The 21725-nt window shown below is 47.2% G+C and overlaps 1 protein-coding gene across 1 annotated transcript in view; it reads right to left on the bottom strand.

The window, feature by feature from the left end:
• PNN (pinin, desmosome associated protein) overlaps positions 1–21725 on the bottom strand; it is a 46566-nt gene that overhangs the window by 24046 nt on the left and 795 nt on the right. Inside the window, exons 2-5 of the mRNA XM_075329871.1 lie at positions 5261–5338; positions 2440–2505; positions 746–818; positions 560–654 (exon numbers count right to left, since the gene is read on the bottom strand). Of these exons, the coding sequence (XP_075185986.1) occupies positions 560–654; positions 746–818; positions 2440–2505; positions 5261–5338 (312 nt within the window). The remainder of the gene's footprint in view (positions 1–559; positions 655–745; positions 819–2439; positions 2506–5260; positions 5339–21725) is intronic.

Raw genomic sequence — 21725 nt, 5'->3', positions numbered from 1 at the left:
TTAGAAATTAAATTATTTATATATATATATATATATATATATATATATATATATATATATATATATATATATATTAATAAGAATAATTAGCATAATTATAATACTAATATGTATAATGATAATATGAATAATAATATGAATAATAATATGTATAATAAGTATAATAATATGCATAATAATACTATGCATGATAATAAGAATAAGAATAATATTATAATAAGAATAATAATCTTATGTGCATAGCAGCTCCCATTTAAAATTTTAGGGTTATACCATATATTTACCACAGCATATTTACATAGGAGCAATGTTTACCAATGAACTACCAGCCATGATAAAAATGGGTTTGGAAATTTGATTGGGGCCTAATCCCCAATTTGGCTTTTAAACCAGATTGCAACATCACTATATATGTTCCTGCACCATGACATAACTTTTTTCCCCCCAAACTTGCCAAAGCACTTCGTGCAGGGTGATATTTTTCGATGCAATACAGTATTCTTTATTTTGCATGTAATAGCCATATATACAGCAACATCACGGTTACTACATTTTCTACCTTTGCTTTCCTTTCTCGTCCATGTTCTGATCCTGTATGAGATCTCGGCGTGTCCGTTCTTTGGAGGTAGCAACAACAGAGGATTGCAACGCTGGCTGTTAAAATATGACAAAATAGAATAGAGTTTAAATATTCATAATATCTACCGGGTTTTCCTTCATTACCAATTTTACACCAAACACCTACTTTCTTATCATCCTCTTCCTCAGCGTCGCTTTCCTGGCGTGACTCTCTCCTCTGCCGACGCTCTCCGCCCAGCCTGAAATAATACATAGTTGCATAGGTTAAATAAAGCGCCCAGTCCATTTAGTTCATCCTTCCTCCATCAATTATAAATGTTGTCATTAAGTCATTTATAACTGACAATGTTGTGTACTGAGGAAATCATCCAGCCCTTTTTTAAAATCTGCCATTACTACCTCTTGTGGTCGGCATTCCAGAGTCTGACTGCTCTAACTGTAAAGAACCCTTTCCTATTTAGCTGTCGGAATCGCTTTTCTTCCACTCGCAGTGAGTGTCCCCTGGTCCTTAGTACTGTCTTTAGAAGAAATAAGTCATGTGCCAGTCCTTTATATTGACCACACATGTATTTATACATATAAATGAGATCTTAGACATCTTTTTTCTAAGCTAAACAAATTAACTTTTCCAACCTCTCATCATATGGGAGGCCTCCATGCCTTTCAATAATGTAGTTGCCCGCCATTATACTGACTAACTTCTGAATATCCTTTTTAAAATGTGGAGCCCAAAACTGGATCCCGTATTCCAGATGTGGCCTTACAATTGATTTATAAATGAGTAACAATACGTTGGGATCCCGGGATCTAATCTCTTTTTATACACTCTAAAACCTTGTTTGCTTTAGCAGCTGCTGCCTGACATTGAGTGCTGCTGCTCAGCTTATTTGTAATGAGAATACCCAAGTCCTTCTCCTGTTCTGTAGTCCTGAGTTCACTTCCATTTACAAGTAGTTAAAGCACACCAATCACCAGGATTTCCCTATATAACCTAAAGCCAGTGCTATACTGGCACTATCAGGCTGAGTCTATACATACCTTTAAGTGGTCACCTCGGATGTTTAGGTTTTGAAATACAAGTTTATAAAATTGGCAGCTTCTTGAGTGACAGCAGCTGAGGATCAGATAATATCTGGGGGGGATTCATAGTTATCCCCTCTCCTTGTTAGAATTAGCATAAGTATTATACAATCAATGTAACTTTTCACTTCCAGGACCTGTGGTGAGGTCATACCCCTGTGACCAGAAGGGGCTGGGCCTCATCCAATAGGAAAATGTTACTTCCTGATATCAGCTTTGTTGACTGACCTCACCACACCACAGGTCCTGGAAGTGAAAAGTTACATTGATTGTATAATACCTATGCCAATTCTAACAGGGGGAGGAGATAACTATGAATCCCCCCCATATATTATCGGATCCTCAGCTGCTGTCACTCAAGCAGCTGCCGATTTTTATAAACTTTACTTTCTTGGATTTCAAAACCTAAACATCTGAGCTGACCACTAACTATGTATAGACTCAGCCTGATAGTGCCAGTATAGCACTGGCTTTAGGTTATATACAAAAATCCTGGTTATTGGTTCCCTTTAAAAGTAAAAAAAAAATAAAAAAATGCCCTTTTAACGAAATCTCAAACTCATGTAAAATTACTTCTCTCTATAATTTCTATATATACATTCAAGGGTGCATTCTATGAAACAAAAATTTAGCTGCAGGGGAAGGTGGTGTGGAAGGGGGCAGGGCAGCATTCTTGCATTATTATTGACAAGAAAAAAGGCCCGAAAACAATAATGAACAAAATCGCAAAAATTAAATAAAAAGTTGTGAGATCACAAATTACTAAAAAAGGTAGACTACCTGCTCAGTGCACCCTCGTAGTCCCGTTGTTTGGCTGGGGGTCCTCCTCCATCAGAGAGTCCACGCCTACAAATGAGAACATTTCATAAGTAACACAAAGCACTGTGTAGTTGATGGGAAAGCTTAGCACTCTATGCAGCATTGTTTTCATCTCACACAAAAAGATCATAAAACTCAACTAACCCCATTCTAAGGTTAACGGCGTCCATCAGTACATTTAGATAAACTGACTCGGGGACGCTGCTTATTTTCCTATTTATTGGACCATCTAAACCTATGTTCACAAACTGAGTTTTATATTCTTTTGTTGCGGGCTTTTTTTATTGTCTTTTTAAGAAATTTCAGAAAATTGCAGTAAGACAATGACAAAAAGGCAACACAACTGCAACATGTAAGCAGATCGTAAACAGGTTCGCAATCATCTGACTAGCAAAAATCTTCAAGTGGAATCAGTAAGCTTAAAATGAATAGTTCTTGGCAGCACATTGTTACTTATAACCAGGACGTGCTGCTGATAACATGTCATATGTGCACACAATGAGTCAGTGGGATAGATATACACACACTGTATTTTTTGGACTATAAGATGCCGTTTTTTTAACAAGAAAAACTCTTACTAAAAAGTGTGTGCCGTCTTATAGCCCGGAGGCAGACTCCTGTGATGATGAACACCACGTCTTGCCCAATCACAAACAGTTGCCCTCGCACATTGATTTTTGTGATCAGGCAGGAGAGGATGCTGCCAGGATCTGAATAGACGGAGGCTGCAAGAGTTGAGTAACTAAAGGACCTTTCATTGAGTAATTTCACGACCTTTCATGTTATGTGACTGATCACATGATTGGAAAGGTCCTGCAATTATGCGTAAGGTCCTTCAGCAACTCAGGACATGCAGCCTCCGTTCAGCTCCATATCAGAAACAAGATGTGGCGATATAAATATATGGTATATAGTGTGTGCGTAAGCAAATGTAACAGTGCATGTAGCAGAGCCGTGTACGCAACTATGACAGTGCATGCAGCAGAGCCGTGTACGCAAGTATGACAGTGCATGCAGCAGAGCCATGTACGCAAGTATGACAGTGCATGCAGCAGAGCCATGTACGCAAGTATGACAGTGCATGCAGCAGAGCCGTGTACGCAAGTATGACAGTGCATGCAGCAGAGCCATGTACGCAAGTATGACAGTGCATGCAGCAGAGCCATGTACGCAAGTATGACAGTGCATGCAGCAGAGCCGTGTACGCAAGTATGACAGTACATGCAGCAGAGCCGTGTACGCAAGTATGACAGTGCATGCAGCAGAGCCGTGTACGCAAGTATGACAGTGCATGCAGCAGAGCCGTGTACGCAAGTATGACAGTACATGCAGCAGATCCGTGTACGCAAGTATGACAGTGCATGCAGCAGAGCCGTGTACGCAAGTATGACAGTGCATGCAGCAGAGCCGTGTACACAAGTATGACAGTGCATGCAGCAGAGCCGTGTAAGCAAGTATGACAGTGCATGCAGCAGAGCCGTGTACGCAAGTATGACAGTGCATGCAGCAGAGCCGTGTAAGCAAGTATGACAGTGCATGCAGCAGAGTCGTGTACGCAAGTATGACAGTACATGCAGCAAAGCCGTGTACGCAAGTATGACAGTGCATGCAGCAGAGCCGTGTACGCAAGTGGAATTGTGCATTTAGCAGAGCTGTGTACGCAAGTATGACAGTGCATGCAGCAGAGCCGTGTACGCAAGTATGACAGTGCATGCAGCAGAGCCGTGTACGCAAGTATGACAGTGCATGCAGCAGAGTCGTGTACGCAAGTATGACAGTACATGCAGCAAAGCCGTGTATGCAAGTATGACAGTGCATGCAGCAGAGCCGTGTACGCAAGTGGAATTGTGCATTTAGCAGAGCTGTGTACGCAAGTATGACAGTGCATGCAGCAGAGCCGTGTACGCAAGTATGACAGTGCATGCAGCAGAGCCGTGTACGCAAGTATGACAGTGCATGCAGCAGAGTCGTGTACGAAAGTATGACAGTACATGCAGCAAAGCCGTGTACGCAAGTATGACAGTGCATGCAGCAGAGCCGTGTACGCAAGTGGAATTGTGCATTTAGCAGAGCTGTGTACGCAAGTATGACAGTGCATGCAGCAGAGCCGTGTACGCAAGTATGACAGTGCATGCAGCAGAGCCGTGTACGCAAGTGGAATTGTGCATTTAGCAGAGCTGTGTACGCAAGTATGACAGTGCATGCAGCAAAGCCGTGTACGCAAGTATGACAGTGCATGCAGCAGAGCCGTGTACGCAAGTGGAATTGTGCATTTAGCAGAGCTGTATACGCAAGTATGACAGTGCATGCAGCAGAGCCGTGTACGCAAGTATGACAGTGCATGCAGCAGAGCCGTGTACGCAAGTGGAATTGTGCATTTAGCAGAGCTGTGTGTATAATACACTGTAGAGTAAGACTAATAAATTACTTTCTAATTCACCCCATTACATTTTAGGCATAAGTTAGCCGGCGCCACTATAAACATTAGATTGTCAGTTGAATACATCAATATCGGAGGGTTCAGCAGAGATTAGACTAAGGTGTATGGGGGCCTTAAGACACTGAAAAAGGATAGACTGTGTGGAGCTTTTTTGGTTTTTATTTCAAAAAGCTTTTATTAATTTTTATCTACCATATCTTTGTGGGTATGTCAGCGATATACGTGCAACTACAGAATAGACCAATATTGATATTAGTAACGAATAAAAAAAATTTGCAAAACTTAAAAAGGAAAAAGGATATCCTCATACAAAACTATTAATACAGTAAGGAAAATAATTACCGTAGCACAATGCCACCACGGCCTCTACCTCCAATCGCATTTGCGCCTGTGATAGTCATCCGCCTTGCTGGTGCCAGTCTAGAAAAGATCACACGTGTCATTACAAGACATTAGCATGGAGCGCTTAACTTTAACACTAATAGGTGATGTCTATATCCCATCAATGTCAGTGGGGGTAGGGGCAGATCAGAGCTTTTCCTCTCAGTACCAGTGGGAATTGCTTGAACTCCCTTGGATAGAATAAACATTGGCATCAGATTGATGAAAAAACCCTTCATATGTAAATGTGGTAGTACATGTGGCAGAATTAGCAAACAAAAAGATACCAAGAAAGAGTTAACATTAGCAAAACTAAACAAGGCTATTTGAATGGGAAAGGAAATGTGTTATCTAAACAACTGAACTAGACCAACCCTAGAAATCCGTTCACCTTTATGCACCCATAAGACACACACACACACACAGTACAGACCAAAAGTTTGGACACACCTTCTCATTCAAATAGTTTTCTTTATTTTCATGACTCTGAAAATTGTAGATTTACGTTGAAGGCATCAAAGCTACGCGTTAACACATGTGGAATGAAATACTTAAAGTGGGAAACAACTGAAAATATGTCTTATATTGTAGGTTCTTCAAAGTAGCCACCTTTTGCTTTGATTACTGCTTTGCACACTCTGGGCATTCTCTTGATGAGCTTCAAGACGTAGTCACCGGAAATGGTTTTCACTTCACAGGTGTGTCCTGTCAGGTTTAATAAGTGGGATTTTTTGCCTTATAAATGGGGTTGGGACCATCAGCTGTGTTGTGCAGAAGTCTGGTGGATACACAGCTGATAGTCCTACTGAATAGACTGTTAGAATTTGTATTATGGCAAGAAAAAAGCAGCAAAGTAAAGAAAAACGAGTGTCCATCATTACTTTAAGAAATGAAGGTCAGTCAGTCCGAAAAATTGGGAAAACTTTGAAAGTGTCCCCAAGTGCAGTGGCAAAAAACATCAAACGCTACAATGAAACTGGCTCACATGAGGACCGCCCCAGGAAAGGAAGACAAAGAGCCACCTCTGCTGCGGAGGATAAGTTTATCCGAGTCACCAGCCTCAGAAATCGCAGGTTAACAGCAGCTCAGATTAGAGACCAGGTCAATGCCACACAGAGTTCTAGCAGCAGACACATCTCTAGAACAACTGCTAACAGGATACTTTGTGCAGCAGGCCTTCATGGTAAAATAGCTGCTAGGAAACCACTGCTAAGGACAGGCAACAAGCAGAAGAAACTTGTTTGGGCTAAAGAACACAAGGAATGGACATTAGACCAGTGGAAATCTGTGCTTTGGTCTGATGAGTCCAAATTTGAGATCTTTGGATCCAACCACCGTGTCTTTGTGCGACGCAGAAAAGGTGAACGGATGGACTCTACATGCCTGGTTCCCACCGTCAAGCATGGAGGAAAAGGTGTGATGGTGTGGGGGTGCTTTGCTGGTGACACTGTTGGGGATTTATTCAAAATTGAAGGCATACTGAACCAGCATGGCTACCACAGCATCTTGCAGCGGCGTACTATTCCATCCGGTTTACGTTTAGTTGGACCATCATTTATTTTTCAACAGGACAATGACCCCAAACACACCTCCAGGCTGTGTAAGGGCTATTTGGCCAAGAAGGAGAGTGATGGGGTGCTACGCCAGATGACCTGGTCTCCACAGTCACCAGACCTGAACCCAATCGAGATGGTTTGCGGTGAGCTGGACCACATAGTGAAGGTAAAAGGGCCAACAAATGCGAAGCATCTCTGGGAACTCCTTCAAGACTGTTGGAAAACCATTTCCAGTGACCACCTCTTGAAGCTCATCAAGAGAATGCCAAGAGTGTGCAAAGTAGTAATCAAAGGAAAAGGTGGCTACTTTGAAGAACCTTGAATATAAGTCATATTTTCAGTTGTTTCACACTTTTTTGTTAAGTATTTCATTCCACATGTGTTAATTCATAGTTTTGATGCCTTCAATGTGAATCTACAATTTTCAAAGTCATGAAAATAAAGAAAACTCTTTGAATGAGACGGTGTGTCCAAACGTTTGGTCTGTACTGTACATACACACATACACTTGATAAGCGTCACACTGATTGGTTGGGTGTCGGGTCCTTTCACTTCCCATCCCTCCATCGATATGGGTTTCTTTTTCAACCATATTAACTATACAACCGTAATTCAAAATATACTCTGCGCTGTACGTAGCGGTGTATAGGCATAGATTTTCTGTGAGCCCACAGACTAAAAGTTTAGTTAATGCAAATGATAAACAGTGGCACCAAAAAGGCAGTAAGCCAGAGTTGAACAAACGGAATAAACTGAAAAGTGGATTTGTTGCATAACTGATACAAATGGAAGCAGAGGGCCCCCATTGAGTATTACACAGCAGTTTTTCAGCTATTTCTGAAGTTAAAATCTCCTCTCTTGGCAGTAAAAAAGAGAATTTTGTTTACTTACCGTAAATTCTTTTTCTTATAGTTCCGACATGGGAGACCCAGACCATGGGTGTATAGCTTCTGCCTCCGGAGGACACACAAAGTACTACACTAAAAAGTGTAGCTCCTCCCTCCGAGCATATACACCCCCTGGATGATCATATCCAGCCAGTTTAGTGCAAAAGCTGAAGGAGGACATCCACCCACAAGTAGAGATAGAGTAAAACCCGGAACAACCGGAGCCTCTGTCTATAACAACAGCCGGTGAAAACACACGGAACAAGAACTGCCAACAGGCAACAGGGAGGGTGCTGGGTCTCCCATGTCGGAACTATAAGAAAAAGAATTTACGGTAAGTAAACAAAATTCTCTTTTTCTTCATCGTTCCTTATGGGAGACCCAGACCATGGGACGTCTCAAACCAGTCCATGGGTGGGTAATAAACAGAACTGCGAAGTAGGCAAAACCTAACTTCACAAATGGGCGACAGCCGCCTGAAGGATGCGTCTGCCCAAGCTCGCATCTGCCGAAGCATGAGCATGCACTTGGTAGTGCTTCGAAAAGGTGTGCAGACTAGACCAAGTGGCAGCCTGACAGACCTGCTGAGCCGTAGCCTGGTGCCTGAAAGCCCAAGAGGCACCGACAGCTCTGGTCGAGTGCGCCTTAATCCCCGGCGGGGGGGGCACCTGAGAACATTGGTAGGCATCGGAGATGGCCGACCTAACCCAAAGAGCTAGGGTCGGTTTTGAAGCCGAAAGACCCTTGCACTGACCTGTGGTCAGCACAAAAAGAGAGGTGCACCGCCTGAGAGCAGCGGTGCGAGACACATAGATCCGGAGCGCCCGCACCAAATCTAAAGTATGCAACGCTTTCTCAAAGCGATGCACAGGGGCCGGACAAAGGAAAGGCAATGAAATGTCCTGGTTAAGGTGGAAAGGGGACACCACCTTAGGGAGAAAGTCCGGAGTCGGACGGAGGACCACCTTGTCTTGGTGAAAAACCAAAAAGGGTGACTCCGAAGAGAGCGCAGCCAAATCAGAAACTCTCCTGAGAGAAGTTATGGCCACCAGAAAGACCACTTTCTGTGAGAGGCGAAACAAAGGAACCTCCCTAAGAGGCTCAAAGGGGGGTTTCTGTAAGGCCGTGAGGACCAGATTAAGGTCCCAGGGATCCAAAGGCCGCCGGTAAGGAGGAATGATGTGAGATGCGCCCTGCATGAAGGTGCGCACCTGGGCCAGCCGGGCGATACGCCGCTGGAACAACACTGACAGAGCCGAGACCTGTCCCTTGAGGGAATTGAGGGATAGTCCCAGCTGCAGACCAGACTGTAGAAAAGACAGGATGGTCGGCAAGGAAAAAGGCCAAGGAGCATGGCCGGAAGAGCGACACCAGGACAGGAAAATCCTCCAAGTCCTGTGGTAAATCTTGGCCGAGGAAGACTTCCGAGCCTGAGTCATAGTGGAGATGACTTCAGAAGGAATGCCGGAAGCCGTCAGGATCCAGGACTCAAGAGCCACGCCGTCAATCTGAGAGCCGTAGAATTCTGGCGGAAAAACGGACCTTGAGAGAGAAGGTCTGGGCGGTCCGGGAGATGCCACGGCACCTCTACGGACAGACGGAGCAGGTCTGGGTACCAAGCTCGCCTGGGCCAGTCTGGAGCAATGATTATGACCCGACGGCCCTCCATTCTGATCTTGCGCAGGACTCTGGGCAAGAGAGCTAGAGGGGGAAACACGTAAGCCAGACGGAACTGGGACCAGTCTTGAACCAGCGCGTCCGCTGCCAAGGCCTGAGGATCGTGGGAGCGAGCCACGTAAACCGGGACCTTGTTGTTGTGCCGGGATGCCATTAGGTCCACTTCCGGAGTGCCCCACTTGCGGCAGATTGACCGGAACACTGCCGGATGCAGGGCCCACTCGCCGCTGTCCACGGTTTGACGGCTGAGATAATCTGCCTCCCAGTTTTCTACGCCTGGGATGTGGACTGCGGATATGGTGGATTTGGAGTCCTCCTTCCACTGAAGGATGCGTTGAACCTCCAACATTGCCAGGCGGCTGCGAGTCCCGCCCTGGTGATTGATGTAGGCAACTGCTGTCGCGTTGTCTGACTGGACTCGAATGTGCTTGCCCGCCAACAGGTGGTGAAAGGCTAGGAGAGCTAGGAGCACAGCTCTGATTTCCAGCACATTGATCGAGAGGGCTGATTCGGACGGAGTCCAAGTGCCCTGTGCTCGGTGGTGGAGAAATACTGCTCCCCAGCCGGATAGGCTGGCATCCGTGGTGAGAATCACCCAGAACGGGATCAGGAAGGAGCGTCCCTGAGACAGAGAGAGGGGCCGAAGCCACCACTGAAGAGAGCTTCTGGTCTGCGGCGACAGAGCCATTAGCCTGTGCAAGGAAGAGGTCCGCTTGTCCCAACAGCGGGGAATGTCCAGCTGCAGGGGACGCAGATGGAACTGGGCAAAGGGAACCGCTTCCATTGACGCCACCATCTGACCCAGCACCTGCATGAGGTGCCTGATGGAATGACGGCGGGGCCTCAACAGAGAGCGCACCGCCAGATGAAGGGACTGCTGTTTGACTAAGGGCAGCTTCACAAGTGCCGGCAGAGTCTCGAATTGCATCCCTAGGTACGTAAGTTTCTGTGTCGGGGTCAGAGTGGACTTGGGCAGATTGACAAGCCACCCGAATTGAACAAGCGTGGCGAGAGTGAGCGAGACACTCTGCTGACAGTCTGCACTGGATGAAGCCTTGACTAGAAGGTCGTCCAGGTAAGGAATCACTGCCAATCCCTGTAGGTGCAGAACCGCAACCACTGCTGCCATGACCTTGGTGAATACTCGAGGGGCCGTGGCTAACCCGAAGGGGAGAGCCACGAATTGGAAATGTTCCTCTCCGATTGCAAAACGTAGCCAACGCTGGTGTGAAACTGCAATTGGCACATGTAGATAGGCATCTCTAATGTCGATGGATGCCAGGAAATCCCCTTGGGTCATTGAGGCAATGACTGACCGCAGAGATTCAATGCGAAAGTGCCGCACCTGAACATGCTTGTTGAGAAGCTTGAGATCCAGGATGGGCCGGAAGGAACCGTCCGTTTTGGGGACTAGGAAGAGATTTGAGTAGAAACCTCTGAACCGTTCCAGGGCAGGAACCGGTACAATTACTCCGTTGGCCTGCAAGGATGCCACGGCCTGGGAGAAGGCGGCGGCCTTGGAGCAGGGGGGAGTGGACAGAAAAAATCTGTTTAGCGGGCTGGAAGAGAATTCTATCCTGTAGCCGTGGGAGATGATATCCCGCACCCACTGATCGGAGACGTGTTGAAACAACACGTCGCCAAAGTGGGAGAGCCTGCCACCGACTAAGGACGTTGCTGGCGCGGCCAGATAGTCAAGAGGAGGCTGCCTTAGTGGCAGCGGCTCCTCCGTTCTTCTGGGGACGCGGCTTCGTGCGCCAGCTGGTTTTTCGATCCTTGGCTGAGTTAGTGGACGAGGCTGAGGGCTTAGAGGATGACCAGTTAGAGGAACGAAAGGAACGAAACCTCGACTGGTTTCTGCCCTGGACAGGTTTTCTGGTCTTAGTTTGTGGCAAGGAAGTACTCTTCCCGCCAGTAGCTTCCTTAATAATTTCATCCAGTTGTTCACCGAACAGCCGGGACCCAGCAAAGGGGAGCCCAGCAAGGTACTTCTTGGAAGAAGCGTCTGCTTTCCACTCTCGAAGCCACAAGATCCTGCAGATCGCGAGGGAATTAGCGGAAGCCACCGCCGTGCGGTGAGAGGCCTCCAGAATGGCAGACATGGCATAGGATGAAAAGGCCGAAGCCTGGGAAGTTAAAGCAACCATTTCGGGCAGAGAGTCCCTGGTGAGGGAATGCATCTCCGCCAGAGAAGCAGAGACGGCCTTAAGAGCCCACACTGCTGCAAAAGACGGGGGGGAACGAGGCCCCTGCCGCTTCATATACAGATTTGGCCAGCAGGTCAACCTGGCGGTCAGTGGAATCCTTAAGTGAGGTGCCATCCGCCACAGAAACAACTGTCCGGGCTGAGATTCTAGACACCGGAGGATCCACCTTAGGTGAATGAGCCCACTCCTTGACCACTTCTGGTGGAAGGGAAAACGGTCATCAGAACTACGCTTTGGAAAGCGTTTGTCAGGACAGGCCCTGGGTTTGGTCACAGTGGCCTGAAAACTGGAGTGGTTAAAAAACATACTCCTTGCTCTCTTAGGTGAGGTAAACTGGTGTTTTTCTACCAGAGAGGCTTGTTCCTCTGACACTGGTGGATTGAGGTTCAGTACAGAATTAATGGACGCAATTAAATCACTAACATCCGCATCACCTTCGGTTAGATCAATGGGGTACATAGAGGTAGCGTCCGAGCCCACAGTAAAGGCATCCTCCTCGCCCTGCGATTCAGCTCGTGAATCAGAGCCGTGGGACGAGGAAGGAGAGTGGACCCTGCGTCTCCGTTTAGGAGGACGGGGTCTGGGAACAGATGGAAAATCCTCTGTGAGCTCTGCAGAGCAAGTCGGAGCAGCAGAGGCGCCCTGAGAAGGGGGCTGATGCATGGTCAGCAGAGTCTGGGACAGCTGTCCCATGGAGTCGGCAAAGGACTGGGAGATAGCATTAGAAAACGATGCTACCCAAGCCGGGGGTTCAGCCACCGGGGTCGGAGCAGCCGGAGGGACCACTGGGGAGACTCCAGGCTGAGGCACCACCATGTTAGAGCAGGCATCACAATGTGGTTATGTGCTCGTTTCAGGCAGTATGAGCTTACATGCAGTGCATATAGAGTACAGCCTTGCTCCTAGTGAGAGACATGCTGCTGAGGTGGAGGTTCTGCAGTAAAGAACACACTCCTTCAGAATTACCCCCAGAGAGTGTATAAAAAAGTCCACAACCAGAGGTTGTGGCTTACCAGACCGTTTTGTGTGCCCTCCGGTTCCACAGCTTGGACCCCCAGACAATTTGCAGAGCTGCTGCAGCCAGCGCCGATCAGCATGTGAACGCTGAGAAAATGGCGCCGGAGAGAGGAAGGGGGGTGGGACTAGGTCCAAGAGCGGTAACCGGAGGCTAAGGAGAGATACAGGGGAGGGAAACATCTCCTCAGGGAGGAGTGTCCTCCCCTGTGCTGAACGGCCGGTGGGCGGCGCCGCACTGATCCCCTGCATGACTGACATGCAGGGGCAGTGAAAACGAAAGTAGGCCGCAGCCGAAGCCGGGGCCTAAATTTTTACATGCGGCCGACAAGCAGGCACCCTCGGCGCGGTTCTCAGGAAAAAAACAGAGAACTGGCCGGAAATCAGAGCAAAGTTAAAAAACACACTCTACCCCCAATAAATGTACAAGGGACCCCTGAATAACGTCTCAATACTTAGCTTATGAGACGCAGGGCCAGGTCCCTGAGGGGTGAGCGCTCGGTCCAGGCAGGGACCTCAAGGGGCTGCGGATGGAGACCGGTCTCCTGCAAAGCAGTGAGAACCGTGATGGCTCCCACTTCAAGCCAGAGCCCAGAGGGATGGTGAAGGAGCGCGGCATGTAAGGCTCCAGCCTTGTAGAATCAACCTTAACAGCACCGCCGACACAGTGGGGTGAGAAGGGACATGCCGGGAGTCCAGCTTGGACCCGCTTTTCTTCCAATTCTTTAAAATGAAAAATCAAAAATCAGATGAGAATGCATGTGTGTGTGACCTCCTGAAACACAAAGCATTAAACTGGCTGGATATGATCATCCAGGGGGTGTATATGCTCGGAGGGAGGAGCTACACTTTTTAGTGTAGTACTTTGTGTGTCCTCCGGAGGCAGAAGCTATACACCCATGGTCTGGGTCTCCCATAATGAACGATGAAGAAAACGACCAGTCGCATGAGATTTCTAAAATCTCTTTTCTGGTACTGTGAAAGGGAACCGGTCACCGTTTTTTTTGCCCTATAAGCTGCGGCCACCACCAGTGGGCTCTTATATATTGCATTCTAACATGCTGTATATAAGAGCCCAGACCGCTGTGTAGAACAGAAAAAACACTTTATAATACAGTGGAACCTCGCTTAACGAGTAACCCAGTTAGCGAGTATTCCGCTTAACAAGCAAAGCTTGCTGTAAATTTGTAACTCTGTTTACGAGCAAGCTTTGCTGAACAAGCAAAATACTCACCGCACACACTTCCGGTTCCGTACATCCACCGCGCTTCTAACCCGCTCTTGCAGTCCACACAAACACACACGCACGCACATGCTCACCTTACCTTCCATTCCATCACCGGCCTCATGGTTCTTGTAGTTCGCCGGTACAGGATGTGTATCGGCAACCATCGCGACGAAGGAAAAACTTGCTCTGGCAGCGGACGTTCCTCCCTTGTCGCGATGGTTACCCGATACACATCTTGTACCGGTGAACTGCAAGTTCCAGGAGTCCGGCGATGGAACAGAAGGTAAGGTGAGCATAATAGGTGTGCGTTTGTGTGTGTTTGTGCGTGTGTGGAATGGCACAATAGGGCACCAGGATGGGACATTAAAAAGTTGTGGAACGAATTGTCTGCATTGCAATTATTTCCTATGGGAAATCTTGCTTTGCTGAACGAGTAACTTGGTTATCAAGCACACTCCCAGAACGGATTGCTATCGTTAACCAAGGTTCCACTGTACTCACCTAAACCAGTTGCTGCGGTGGATGTGGCTCAGATGAGCGTCTTCATCCTCCGGTGCCGGCGCGGCCTCTTTCGGCCATCTTTGTCTCCTTTCTGAAGCCGCGGTGCATGACACATCCAACGTCATACACACTCGCCGGACGAAGACGCCCATCTGAGCCACATCCACCGCAGCAACTGGTTTAGGTATTATAAAGTGTTTTTATGTTCTACACAGCGGACATATACAGCATGTTAGAATGCAATATATAAGAGCCCGGTGGTGAGGGCCGCAGCTTATAGGGCAAAAAAGTGGTGACCGGTTCCCTTTAAAAGTAGCTTTTAAGTTACATAAAAAAATGCAAAAAAAAAAAAAAAATAAGAAAAAAATGACCACTCCATGTAGGACATCAAGAGAGTTATCTTGAACAAGGACCCGTTTTTCATTTTTAACAGTCAGTCATATCATCCATGCAGAGATTAAAGGGGTGGTTCACCCATTTTTTTTTTTATTTTCTATATGAGTGTAACTTACCATTATAGGCGTTTTCTGCATTGGCGTCTATTTGCAGTTCTGGCAATGAGCGGCGCTATCCTGCACGCTCAGTGCCAGTCACATGACCCCCTGGTGCTGTGGCCGCTAGTATCCTCTGACGTCAAGTTACGGGCTCTCAGACTGGACGTTACGTCAGGGGATGCTGGCGCCACTCACAGTGATTGACAGGGCTGTGGGCGGTGACTACTGCACGTCACAGCCCAGCATCGAGGGGAGGATCCAGAAGATGGTACTGGACGCCAGTGTGGAGTGGTGAAGAGAGCTTAGCGTCCGGCAGATTGGTGAGGCATGGGGCGCCAGTGTGGAGTGGTGAAGAGAGCTTAGCGTCCGGCAGATTGGTGAGGCATGGGGCGCCACAGTGTGGAGTACAGGGGGGGGGGGGGGTCTTCAGCTGAAACCCCCTCTGTCACGTGTGTGATCTCACTATCCAGCCGCCCGCTCTGCTCCGATGTCAGGAGAGCGGGCGGTGTCGGCAGTGTTATCATATACTCCCACCAGCACTACAGGACGCAGCAAGAGTCTGACAAGCTGGTGACATGCAGCACCGCATGTGTCAGAGCAGAGCATGTCACCGCTCTGCTGTCACCTGTCCTGCTGCATGGGACCAAGTTACTGCACATTGTGACTTGTGCTGCATGGGACCAACTTTCTCCACTCTGTCACCTGCACAACAAGTCACAGAGTGGAGCAAGTTGGTGACAGAGCACCTATCTTTTCCCCCTCGCTCTCTCCCCCACTTCTCCCTCTCTCTCTCCTGGCATGGTCAGTACATAAATATCTCTATCGTGGAAGGGTGAGAGGGAGTAATAAACATGGAGTCCCTAATGTGTCTTTGTACTTATTTCTAATAAAGTATTTTTCTCTGTGTGATGTCTTTTTTTTAACCCTTTATTGGAGATTCTTAATGGCCGGGTCAAACTTGGCCTGACATTAAGAATCTCGGGCTTTATACCAGCTGGTAAAACAAAGCTGGTATTAGCCCCTTATTACCCAGTGTGCCACCTGGCACGAGGGCCACTGGAAGACTTGGATACAGCTCCAGAAGATGGTGCTTCTATGAAAGCGCCATTTTCTGGGGCGGCTGTGGACTGCAATTCGCAGCGGGGAGCAGAAATTTTGGGCCACTCTACACTGCGGATTCCAATCCCCAGCTGCCTAGTTGTACCTGGCTGGACACAAAAAAATGAGCGAAGCCCACGTCCTTTTTTTTTAATTATTTCATGAAATTCATGAAATTATTTAAAAAAAAAAAAAGGGCTTCCCTATATTTTTTGTTCCCAGCCGGGTACAAATAGGCAGCTGAGGGTTGGGGGCAGCCTGTACCTGCCTGCTGTACCTGGCTAGCATACAAAAAATTTTGCTTAGCCCATTGAGTACCAGAGCATTTTACTGCTCATTCATCCCTACTAGTGATGAGCGAGTACTAAAATGTTCGGGAGCTCGAGGCTCGGGCCAAGCATCTCAAAATACTCGTGTACTCGGCCCGAGCACCGAGCCCAATGTTATCCTATGGGAGACCCGAGTATTATTCTGAAATGATCCCCGGCAGCATGTAGAAACCATAAAACTTTAAATTAAAAAAAAAAAAACGTGCGTGTGTGTGTGTAAGCGTGCATATATATATATACACGCGGAGTGGAGTGCGGGAGGGGCCGTAGCCGAGCGGGGAAGTGTCGGGCTAAAGGCACGGTCATGCTGTGAGGGCCGGCCAATCACTGCAATTCCACAAGTAACAGGGCTGTGGCATTGCAGTGGTCTGCCAGCCAATCCCTGCATAAGGGATGGCTGTAAAAAGAGCGCCAACATGAAAACCACGAGTACAGCACGAGTATCGCGAAATTACTCGGTCCCCGCCGAGTAGCCCGAGTACAGTGATACTCGTGCGAATACCGAGTAGTGACAAGCATACTCGCTCAACACTAATCCCTACTCCTGACCACACAGCCAGCAGAACAAGTAATCAGATGACTCCAGTGTCGGTCGATTACTTGTTCTGTGTCCCCCTGCATCCATCGCAGCGTGTGTGGGCTGTGAGGTCAGCCGAGTTCAGTCCAGCAAAGGAGTCAGCTGGTCTAACCTCAGCTGACCTCACAGCCCGCACACGCTGCGATGGATGCAGGGGGACACAGAACAAGTAATCGGCCGACACTGGAGTCATCTGATCTGAACTCAGCTGAACTCCTGACCAAACAGCCCACACACGTGATCGGCAGCAGGCAGTAACTGCTGTTAACCTGCATTCATTGTAGCGTGTGCGGGCTGTGAGATCAGGAGTTCAGCTGACTCCAGTGCTGGCCGATAAATTCTGTGTCCCGCTGCAGAAGGATCCGGTATAATAACGGTTGCATGCGCTGCACATTTAATCCACAGGATCCGGTCATATGCGGTTTGCGGTTTTTTGCCTACAGGTAAAAAAAAACGATGTGAAAGTAGCCTGCAAAATGCATGCCACACGGATGATACGGACGACACACAGACTAGGCAAGAGGAGAAAAAGCAACCTCATGACCCCATCATTTTTTTTTCCCCAATTATTTTTTTTACATGTTGCGCCGGCTAATAATCATAATTTCTGTACAAACACACACCACACACACACTGTGTGTATACACACACACCACACACTGTGTGTATACACACACACCACACACTGTGTGTATACACACACACCACACACTGTGTATACACACACACCACACACTGTGTGTATACACACACACACTGTGTGTATACACACACACTGTGTGTATACACACACACCACACACACTGTGTGTATACACACACACACTGTGTGTATACACACACACCACACACACTGTGTGTATACACACACACACTGTGTGTATACACACACACCACACACACTGTGTGTATACACACACACCACACACACTGTGTGTATACACACACACCACACACACTGTGTGTATACACACACACCACACACACTGTGTGTATACACACACACACCACACACTGTGTGTATACACACACACCACACACTGTGTGTATACACACACACCACACACTGTGTGTATACACACACACCACACACTGTGTGTATACACACACACCACACACTGTATATACACACACACACCACACACTGTATATACACACACACACCACACACTGTATATACACACACACACCACACACTGTATATACACACACACACCACACACTGTATATACACACACACACCACACACTGTATATACACACACACCACACACTGTATATACACACACCACACACTGTATATACACACACCACACACTGTATATACACACACCACACACTGTATATACACACACCACACACTGTATATACACACACCACACACTGTATATACACACACCACACACTGTATATACACACACCACACACTGTATATACACACACCACACACTGTATATACACACACCACACACTGTATATACACACACCACACTGTATATACACACACCACACACTGTATATACACACACCACACACTGTATATACACACACCACACACTGTATATACACACACCACACACTGTATATACACACACCACACACTGTATATACACACACCACACACTGTATATACACACACCACACACTGTATATACACACACCACACACTGTATATACACACACCACACACTGTATATACACACACCACACACTGTATATACACACACCACACACTGTATATACACACACAACACACCATATACTGTATATACACACAACACACCACACACTGTATATACACACAACACACCACACACTGTATATACACACACACACACACACCACACACTGTATATACACACACACACACCACACACTGTATATACACACACACACAACACACCACACACTGTATATACACACAACACACCATATACTGTATATACACACAACACACCACACACTGTATATACACACACAACACACCACACACTGTATATACACACACAACACACCACACACTGTATATACACACACAACACACTACACACTGTATATACACACACACACACACAACACACCACACACTGTATATACACACACAACACACCACACACTGTATATACACACACAACACACCACACACTGTATATACACACACAACACACCACACACTGTATATACACACAACACACCACACACACACAACACACTGTATATACACACACAACACACAACACACAACACACTGTATATACACACACCACACCACACACTGTATATACACACACAACACACCACACACTGTATATACACACACAACACACCACACACTGTATATACACACAACACACCACACACTGTATATATACACACACAACACACCACACACTGTATATATACACACAACACACCACACACTGTATATATACACACAACACACCACACACTGTATATACACACAACACACACACACACTGTATATACACACAACACACACACACACTGTATATACACACAACACACACACACACTGTATATACACACAACACACACACACAACACACCACACACTGTATATACACACAACACACCACACACACACACACTATGAACTATATGAGAACAAGCAGAAGATAGCCGCTTTCTTCCCCTGGTTGTGCAAAGCTGGGAGCTTCGGCTATCGCTGCTGTGATTTCTCTCAGTGCTTCCACAGGGAAAAGGCAGGGAGGTGTCTTTGGGTGGAGAGCTGAGTGGGTGTGTTAGATACAGTCCTAGAGCCGCAAAGAATTATGGGAGTTGTAGGAACTGTACCCAGGAAGTCAGAGAGATTAACCCCATCAGAGCTGGAGCCAGCAATGAGGATGTGCTGCTAGAGCACGATAAAAGGTAATATTGCTGAAATAACATAATAGATGTGTGGAGAGGCACATATTAGCAAGATTTATCAGAAAACAAAATCAGTTTTGGTAACAGACAGCTTCTTTAATGTTTGACATCCCTACTAAGGTGTATGGCCAGCAGCACAGCAAGTAGCTTGATGGCCTAGAACACTGGCCCTAATTCACTGGTAGTAGGATCGCATGGCAGCCTGTGATCATCACAATTCCATTACTGCAGGAATTTTTTTTAGGATCTGGTAATAATCCCTAGAAATAAACTATCGACCCTTGCAATATTATGCTTTAAAGGGAACCTGTAACCAGTTTTTGAGCCTTTAAACAAATGTCACCACCATTAACTGTTCTGTGCTGCTTTTCACAAACATTTCCATCACGCGCCTGTCTGACCATGTATACAAACCAAAATACCATTTGATATACTCGGGTGCTACATGTGAATGATGATGGTCCAATCAGACGGGCGTCCTCGCTGCGGTGTCTGTCCATCCGCTCTGCCTTTAATGGCCATCCTCCTGCTTTGATAAGGATAATGCATCCTGCGTCATCCACATAGCGGACTAAGATCTTGTGCCTGTGCAGTAGCCTCCCAGGCCCATGAAAGCGCATTCTGTTCTGTCCTACCGTTGGCAGAGTACAAAACATCACTGTGCAGGCACCATCACTGGAATGGCGTTGCTCGGCACTTGCGCAGGGATGTTTTAAACTTTATCAACAGTAGAACAAGAGCAGAGTGCGCTTGCATGACCCTGGGGGGATACTGCGCAGGCACAAGATCTCAGTTCACTGTTCATGGCGGCCGGTGGAGGATGGATGCGCTCTGCACATGATCCGGGGTACCCGTGACATCGATCATGAGCACTAAACTGATGCCGGGTGTAAGCTTCCCGGCTTCAGTGAGGTATAGTGCGCATGACCAGAAGTGCTGAGGACTCCAGATCATGCCCAGTGCACATCCATCCTCCACCGGCCGCCATCAAGAGTGATGTATATGCGAGTCACTGTACATTCATTAATATAATAATAAGGCCGGCTAACTAAGGGAACAAACGCCTTCGGGACTAGTCCTCGCGTTCATTAACATAATATACGATCTTTAGAAATACTTTTTCTAAAGATCTGTTTATCTATACTACTTAAGCAGGGATTAGCAATATACACCCGAAACTGCTCGTGGTTGTGGGTGCATATTGCATCTGACAGGTTCCATTTAAAGGGAACTTGTCACCAGATCTTCCCCTATTGAACTAAAAGTATCCCCTTCTGCAGCTCCTGGGCTGCATTCTATGAAGGTGCACCTTGTTCCCTGATTCCCCTTCCAGACCCCAAAAATAACTTTAGAAAACCTGGCCGTTAGGTATGCTAATTATCTGTGTTGGCCAGATGGGCGGGCTCATTTTCTGCTCCTGTCCCCCCTCCTTCCGTTGTTCGCCGTCCTCCTTTCTTGATTGACATGATGATGCCTCCGTCATCATCCTCGTCGCATTTTCAAATCTCGTTCCTGTGCAGTTATGTCCGCTCGCGCAGACGCAGTTCACTCTGCCATATCGTGGGCAGAAAAAAAAAAACATAGCTGCCTTCACTCGCTCCGGTGAGCTAAATGCGCAGGCACGAGGATTATGGTCGGCGCTGTGCATGCTCTCACCAGCGCCATCCTCGTACCCGCCCATAATCTTGCGCCTGCGCATTTAGCTCACTGGAAAGCGTGAGAGCAGCTATGTTTTCTGCTCTGCCCACGATATGGTAGAGCAAACTGCGCCTGCGCGAGCAGACCTAACTGCACAGGCGCGAGACTTGAAAATACGACGAGGATGATGGAGAAGGCATCACGTCAATCAAGAAAGGAGGACGGCAATCAGCGGCAGGAGGGGGGACCCATCTGGCCAACACAAGTCATTAGCATACCTAACGGCCAGGTTTTATAAAGTTATTTTTGGGGTCTGGAAGGGGAGTCAAGGAA

This window comes from Anomaloglossus baeobatrachus, chromosome 12 (genome assembly GCF_048569485.1).
Source record: "Anomaloglossus baeobatrachus isolate aAnoBae1 chromosome 12, aAnoBae1.hap1, whole genome shotgun sequence".
In the NCBI taxonomy this organism is placed as follows: Eukaryota; Metazoa; Chordata; class Amphibia; order Anura; family Aromobatidae; genus Anomaloglossus; species Anomaloglossus baeobatrachus.
Note: the sequence above shows the minus strand (reverse complement) of the source record. Positions and strands in the feature narration are given on the sequence as shown.